The following is a 7,865-nucleotide window of genomic DNA, read 5'->3' on the forward strand; positions in this document are numbered from 1 at the left end:
CCCCCCCCCCCCCCCCCCCCCCCGGCACAGCAAGCAGGAGTCTCGAGGGGCAGCTCCAAGGCAGAGGACAGGAGCAGCACATGGCAGTGGGGGGAGGGACACAGCTGAACTGCAGGCAGCTGCTGCACAGGGAACTTAGGGGAGCGGGGAGCTGATAGGGGGCTGCCGGTCCACCCTGGTTCCAAGCCCCCACCAGCTAGCTGCAACGGGCTGCTCTTCCTGCAAGCAGTAGACAAAGCAGGCGGCTGCCAAACGACGAGCATTACACAACTTTAAACGAGCATGTTCCCTAATTGATCAGCAACGTAACAACAAAACAACGTTAACCAGGACAACTTTAAGTGAGGAGTTACTGTATTAAAAGTTTTCTGTTTCAAGGAAGTTTATAACTAGATTGAGAGATAAGGAATAGCCTTTGATTACCTAACCAGCATGAAGTCTGTGCCTTTCTTGCCTGCCCTCAGCCGCCCTCCCCCCGCAATTCCATCCTGTTAAAGGACCAAATGCCTGTTGCATCTCAACTGAAGAAACCAAAAACCAACCGAGGATGCTTTGTTTATAATAGTGCCTACCCCAGCCCTAGGCTTATAACCTATCTGGAGGGAAGATAGTGGCAAGAAACCCATCCAATCAGAGACCTCTTGTTCTCAGTTACAGCCCCACTGCCAGCCTTGCCTCGTAGTTCACTTACCCAACTCCTCGGAAGAGAACAGGGTTTAATGGCGTTTTCCCCACAATGGTGGGAGCCTTCAGTAGATTTTCAGAGTCTGCGACAATGAGCGTGTGCTTCAGGGAGGAAACAAGAGACCTGTGGTAAGCTTTCACAAGCTACTGAACAATGTAATTAATGCACCGGCAACTTGTTAACATGCGTGTCTGCTTGCCACTCTATGGCTAGTGATCTGCACAACACGGCACCTCATGTTCTACAGGTACCCTTCCAGAACTCTGAAGTAGCGTTAATTGTCTGTGCAGAGTCTCACCTGGCCTCTTGGCAGGAAGAAGAATTGTAACATGGGGCAAGGGGATGGAGGAGGTAAGAGCAGGAGAAGAAACCGGGCACATGCTTAGAAGCCCTCAGGGAACAGGGAACAGCCCCTGCTGGTTACAGTTTAGAGCAGGTTTTCTCTTGTGACAGTTTCTTGTGAGTTGCGTATTAGGAAGCTTAAATCAGAAGGAAGGTAAATCCCAGGGCGACAGATGCAGATCTCTTGCAGGAACATGTGTTTATTAGTTCCTATTTGTTCTGATTGCTGCCACAAGCTAATGTGAACACTGTAGAAGGGATTTCAGCATATCAGAAAAAGCATGTCAAGAAAGTACAACAGGGGTCAGCAACCTTTCAGAAGTGGTGTGCCGAGTCTTCATTTATTCACTCTGATTTAAGGTTTCAAGGGCCAGTAATACATTTTAACGTTTTTAGAAGGTCTCTTTCTGTAAGTCTATAATATATAACTAAACTATTGTTGTATGTTTAAGAAGCTTCATTTAAAATTAAATTAAAATGCAGAGCCTCCCAGACTGATGGCCAGGCACTGAGTGCCACTGAAAATCAGCTGGCGTGCCGCCTTCGGCACGCGTGTCATAGGTTGCCTACCCCTGAAGTACAACATGGAAGGATCTGCATTTCAAAGTGCCAGAAGATACTGGGGGACAGCTGCTGCCTAAAGCCTCAGTCCGTGACACTTACACAGCCCATCCTAGAGCAGTTTGGTTCCTCTTGGCCTGCAGGGCCTTGCTCTAGGACACAAGATGTTCTTAAGTAAGGAATAATAAGCTTACAGCTTTGCAGTGTGTTGTCAGGAGCTGCCATAATTAAATAGTGATGTAACTTATAGTCACTCAGAAGAATCCTCTCTGAGGGACAGTTGTGTATCCAGAGGGGTAGTTACTGTGCTTATTGTACTGAGTTTTAGTTACATTTTTCCACGGAAAGAATTTGTTTAAACCAGGAAGTATTCAGCTATTACAACATACTAGAAGAGGTACCAATCCAAGAACTAAGCATATTAAGAGAGTCTAAATAACAGCACCACAATGAAATCAAAGGCCTCATGAACCTATAGAGCAGTGGTTTTCAACCTTAGACTATGTCTAAGGGGTGCACGAAAGGCTGTTGTTACTATAGAACAGTGGTTTTCAACCTGGGGTCTGCAGACTAAGTCTAAAATTTCCAAAGGGGTCCGCACCTCCACTTGAAATTTTGTAGGGGTCTGCAATGAAAAAAGGTTGAAAACCCCTGTTATGATATTGGATAGGCCTTCAACTATCTACTGGCTGGGAAGAACTCGTATCTAGCTACAAATTATGAATCTCCAAGTCCTACTATAAGTTCTGTAAGATTGGTTTGATAGCGAGCACAAGATGGTACAGTAGAAAAGGAAAGTTTTCAAAATCTGCACTGCTAATAAGATACATAGGCATCCCAAAGCAATGGTGATTCCCCCATCCATCGGGGATTGTGTGTGCCCCACGTATTTTACAGAAAAGCTATGTTACAATGTTCTTAACTCTCAGACATTATTGGGATATCTTGTAACTCTCCTGTAAAGACAGATATTTCAGAACCATGCATCCAACCAGATGGACCATGCAAGGACAGAAAAATCAAGGTATCACATACATTTGACAAACTCCTACAGAGTTTTCTATATTGATCTCTCTTTGTCCTCGTGTCTTGAGCTAGAGTTTACCTTTTGGCTATTAAGCATGACATTCTATCTCCTGACCCATCATGAATAGAAAGAAATAAAATATTTCACTAGAAAGGGGGAATTCCTATCTCCTACCCCCCCCCGGGGGGTTCAAGACCCAATACAGTGAACCCCTGACTATTCCAGGTGGTGTTTTTAACTGCTCAGTGTGACTGGAATGTTAGAAGTTGTCTAGGCATAGATCAAAGGTGCATGATAAATTGCAATCTCATATTAAAGAGAAGAGCAATAATAAAAGCAGCATGTCATTCAATAAGATTCACAGCTGCTACTCAAAATAATCTTTGGAATGAGCATGGGTAAGAGGGGAAAGAAGAGAAAAAGGAAGAAGACAGACAAGATTTGTCTCCAGCCCTTCCAGCCAACTGCTTTAAACAAAAAAAAGAACCCTTCCCAGAAGCTATGTACTAGCTAAGACATGTTTCCTCAAGCCCTGGACAGACCCAAAGAATTCAGTGTCTAGACTTTTACCTGGCCTGGGTCTGAGATATCATAGTTGTGATGGTCAATGACTGCTGTCCTTTCCTCATCAAACTCTATTCCACACTCACTGCCCAGCTCTCGCAGAGGATCACCTAAAAAGACAGAGAAGTGGATTCCCAATTTACAGTACGTACAAGACACAAAAGCAACTAAAAATCAAAATAAAAACGAAGGACAGCCCCGATTTATGTGCTAATGTCCTGCTAACCAGGCTGCTGGGTGCACTCAGTACACAACCCTTGGCTGAACTCAACTTTCTTTGGAAAGTGAAAGTAAGGCATTCCTTTATTCTTTACCACCAATTCCCTTGGAGCATTGTGAGGATGAAGGTTTGTAGCATGTTTTGAATGCAGAGAGTGCTGTATAGTTTTAGCTTTTGAAGTTCCCCTTTAAAAAAGGTTGCAGCCAGAATTCTAAGAGTTCCCATGACAAGGAAGACACCTTCCCCTACAGGACTGATCTGTGCTCTCTATATCCAGCAAACTCTTATTACGCAGCTATAAAATGAAAAGCCAACATTTACGCCCATTTGTTTAGCATGCAGGTTTTACTGACCAATGTCAGAACTGGCAGCCACAAGGACACTTCCGCCTCCATCGATGAAAGCAGTAATTGTCTCCACATTGATGTTTCCGCCAAAATCTGAAAAGATGCACCAGACATTACTGATTTAAAACGCTGACAGCAAACTATTTTATCAGTGCTTTGGAGCAAGGGTGGAGAGGGAAATACAAGGGAGGAGAGGCAAATTAATAGAGAAGCTGTGTTGGAGTGATAGGCACAGGAGGTGCCCAAGCAGGATCCGGAAGCCACATACACCTATGGCCAACATAGATTAAAGGGTCCGATTATGGGAGGATTAATTCCTTCAGAAGGAAGACAAAGCCATAAAATCCAGCCTTTAAAAGGCATAGAACTATCCATTCAAGCTCAGTTGCAGAGAAATAGCCAATGAATTTTTTATTATTATTTGTTTGGGCACATTTAAAGACATACTTTTCTTTTGGTTACATGTAGTTGATTTGCTTCTTCCTCACCCCACCCCAAGATACAATTCTTATCTGTTTGCAGGTAGAAATTCAACATTTTAAAGATAGCGAGAGACCTCTGCATTGAGATTGGGAGAGAGATATCTGTCAACAAGAGGAAATATTAATTATTCCTTCTTGTAGAAGTTGAATTACAACTGGCACCAGTGCAAGCATTCCTGGGAAAATGAGGAGGAATACCTCACTCATTCCATTCTCTAACAAAATCAAATTTAATTAAACTTCAGTATAGCAACAATAACCAATATATAAAGAGAAAGCAAATGAATTTAGAGAAACATGCATCTCTGCAAGTTGAAAGAGATACAGCCAAAACTTTACTCTACAATATCTTAATTAAGGAAGTGAAAGAGAAAACAGAACACCGAGAGAAGGACAGAAGTGGAGTAAGTCAGAGGTTAAGAACAGGTCATGAGGAAGACACTGTATGCCACACTCTAAAATTTAGTTCTGAAGTAGTTTAAAACGGGTTCCTACATATCATGAGTCATTAGCTTCTTCTTGCACAGCTCTGTAGTTAGTTCTCATAAGGATCTGATTCCAATATCACAGTCCTAGTAGTAATGTTCAAAATTAAATTACCTGACACATTCTCTGAGGCTCACCTGAAGTTAAGTGTGCTATAACCTGGGGCTATAGATTATACTATTCAGTTTCATTCACACACAATCAGCTAGCTCTCCATTCTTGCTAACCGAGTGTTCCTTTTGGAAGGTCTTTCTTGGCTCTCATCACACCAATATCACCTGATCTCTCACTTTCTTGAAGGGATGTATTTCAAAAAGGTTGCTATTAATAATCCCTCATCAAGTCTGATTCAGGCTGTTAATAGTGGTAAAGAGAGAATCCAGATATTTTGGTGTGAATTAGAACAATTACTACTACTACACTTAAAATCAAGGCATTTTAAATAATGACAGTGTTATTCCATCTTTTAGTTACAGAATTTTAGAACAGTGCATTTGTTAATCTATGGAAGCACTGCTCCAAAAATACATATTAAATACATTTTTTTTTTTACTGAATCACAATACCACAATTCTAGATACAACACAGGGATTATAAAGTGGGCTGAGAATCATTAACAGACATAACAGTTACTATCACAGCAAACAATGGTAATGAAATGGTGTTTACAGAAAATCGATACCCAACAGTGGCTGCTATTGCAGGTCCAAAGCAATCAGCTATATTTTTGTGCTTATTCTTTGTTCTACAGGCTTCTGCCCCTCCCCACCTTTTTAGAAGCAGCCTGATGACCATTTAACTGCTTAGAATGCATACAGCTCCTGCCACAGTTTGCCCAATGATGAGTGAAGATAACACCTGTAAGTCTCAGAGGGTCCTGTGGCACCTTTAAGACTAACAGAAGTATTGTGAGGTTCTTACCCACGAAAGCCTATGCTCCCAATACTTCTGTTAGTCTTAAAGGTGCCACAGGACCCTCTGTTGCTTTTTACAGATTCAGACTAACACGGCTACCCCTCTGATACTTGACATCTGTAAGTCTACATCTCAGGGACAGGCCCCAAAAGCCACCTCAAGGTCAAAATGAAGCAAGTCAGAAGAATACGTTGATCAGTTGTATCAAACTGAAGAAAAGCGTTCTCATGGTTAGAGCAGGAGACTGGGAGTCCGGACGAGGCCTAGCTCTGCCACCACTCATTGTTTCACCCTGGGTAAGTCTCTTGCCTCCCTGTCTGGAAAACTGGAACAGTAAAAGACCAGCCTCAAAGGGGTGTTGTGAAGGTTAGCTAATATCTGCAAGGCACTTTACAGATCTAGTGTGTCTTCTCCAAGGGCCTCAGAGTATTACACAACTTAATTTCTGGGTCTTTTCCTTTATGCAAAAGGATCTCTTACCTTCTACAGATGGGGAGAAAATAATCAAGTTGTCATACAGAAATTCTCCATATTTTATGAGGGACAGGCCAGGGTCATCAGCAGTCCTGAAGGTGAGGTCAAAGCCTCTATCTGCACCCAGAAAACAAAGATCATAGCCATGAATACTTTGACACAACTTTAATTTAAAAAAAGTGTAAGACAGGTCATGCTAGAAAATGAGATAAGAGGGCCCTTAACTCAGTCTTACCCATTACAATCTAAGCATCTAGTTGCCATACTTTTTAAGGTGTCATTCATCTGAAGAAGTGGGTTTTTTACCCACAAAAGCTTATGCCCAAATAAATCTGTTAGTCGTTAAGGTGCCACCAGACTCCTTGGGATACTTTTTAAATTGCTACATAAAAATATAAATCAAGCATGTTACTCTTCCACAATACACTTATTTCCTCAGTACTCCGGTGAGCACTGTCTGCAGAATTGTTCCTGTCAGTCTCCAAGCAGTGACACTTCCTGGTACTTACAATCTAATCCACAGTGCTCAGGGGACACAGGGACTTTTTGGACAACCCAAATTAAAAACAAACAAGAACCTCGGCGCTCTCAATAGCATTTTCATGCACGTCTTTGATGTGAATCAAGCCGTGATAAAGCTTGTGGATGACGCGAAGACCAGAGAGGAAAGAAGCAAATGCTCTAGTGAGATCTGGGCAGCAGGGGCTGCAGCCAGTAACGGGAGACGTGAGTCTAACAAACGTGACGCTCTCCAGAAGAGAGACAAGCAGCAGCCCAGGTACAGAGCAAGGGAGCATTTCCCCCACGCGTCCTCACTGACCCGCGTGACACTTCCTAGTGACCAAGCCCCGCCGCCGCTGTGTGGAGGATACGGGGGCCGCGTGGCACCCGGGGAGAACCAGCCCGCGAGAGGACTCCGACCCCCTCAGCCACCCCAGGCAGGCGCACCCCTAAGTGGGGCCGGGAGGCTGCACCGGGACAGACCCAGGCTCCTCCTGGGCCTGGCCGCTCCCCCCATCGCCCTCCCCCAGACCATGCCCCCCCCCCCGCTTCTCCCCTCGCCCCGCCCGGACCCCGGGCTCCGCCGCCCTCACCCGCCAGGCTCCGGAGGAAGAGCGAGTGCGTGTCCCGCAGGTTGATGTTCTCCAGCAGCACCAGGGTGCGGGGCCCCCCGTCCGCCTGGGCCAGGCCCAGCCCGACTAGCACCAGCAACAGGAGCCGCCCTGAGGGGAGAGCGGCCGCTGCCTCCATCTTCCTCCTAGGGGGGCCAGCCTCACCCGGAACCGATCCTCGCCACGCTGCCAATCACCGACCCGCTTTGCCCGTAGAGGCGGGACACGCAAACAGCCTCAATCTGTGACCCGGAAGCGATCGGAACCCAGCGCACACACACCGCTCCCTCTCGGGGCCCGAGGAGTAGATCCGAAGGCCCGCCTCCTCGAGAGCGGGGCCCAATCAGAGACAGACAACTCCACACAGCGGGCCCCGCCCAGCAGCCCTTCCTCAGGGGGCGCCCTGAGCCCCGCCCATGCGCGCTAAAACCGCCTCCGAGCCAGCGCCCCCTGCGGCCCATCAAAGGGGTGGCAGCGGTCCCAGGCCAGGCCGGGCTGCATCTGCACCCGGGTGCTGTGGATGTTGCTGCTGCTGGGCATGCGCAGTGCGCCTCCTCCTTTCCTTGCCTGGTTTCCTTCCTGCCCCAGGCTTACTGCAGTAGCCACTCCCAAGCATGCCAAGCAAGATAGTTAAAAAAAAATAACGTTGG

At 45.9% G+C, this 7,865-nt stretch overlaps 1 protein-coding gene across 1 annotated transcript in view; it reads right to left on the reverse strand.

The window, feature by feature from the left end:
• The window catches only part of DDOST (dolichyl-diphosphooligosaccharide--protein glycosyltransferase non-catalytic subunit), a 13,347-nt gene extending 5,944 nt beyond the window's left edge, over positions 1-7,403 (reverse strand). The window contains exons 1-5 of the mRNA XM_029913557.1: positions 7,198-7,403; positions 6,110-6,220; positions 3,753-3,839; positions 3,186-3,289; positions 692-786 (exon numbers count right to left, since the gene is read on the reverse strand). Coding sequence (XP_029769417.1) covers positions 692-786; positions 3,186-3,289; positions 3,753-3,839; positions 6,110-6,220; positions 7,198-7,354 — 554 coding nt within the window. The 5' untranslated portion in view covers positions 7,355-7,403. The remainder of the gene's footprint in view (positions 1-691; positions 787-3,185; positions 3,290-3,752; positions 3,840-6,109; positions 6,221-7,197) is intronic.
• Between the last annotated feature and the right edge of the window lie 462 nt (positions 7,404-7,865).

Source organism: Terrapene carolina, unplaced genomic scaffold (assembly GCF_002925995.2).
Source record: "Terrapene carolina triunguis isolate 2854851 unplaced genomic scaffold, T_m_triunguis-2.0 Scaffold714, whole genome shotgun sequence".
Taxonomy (NCBI): domain Eukaryota; kingdom Metazoa; phylum Chordata; order Testudines; family Emydidae; genus Terrapene; species Terrapene triunguis.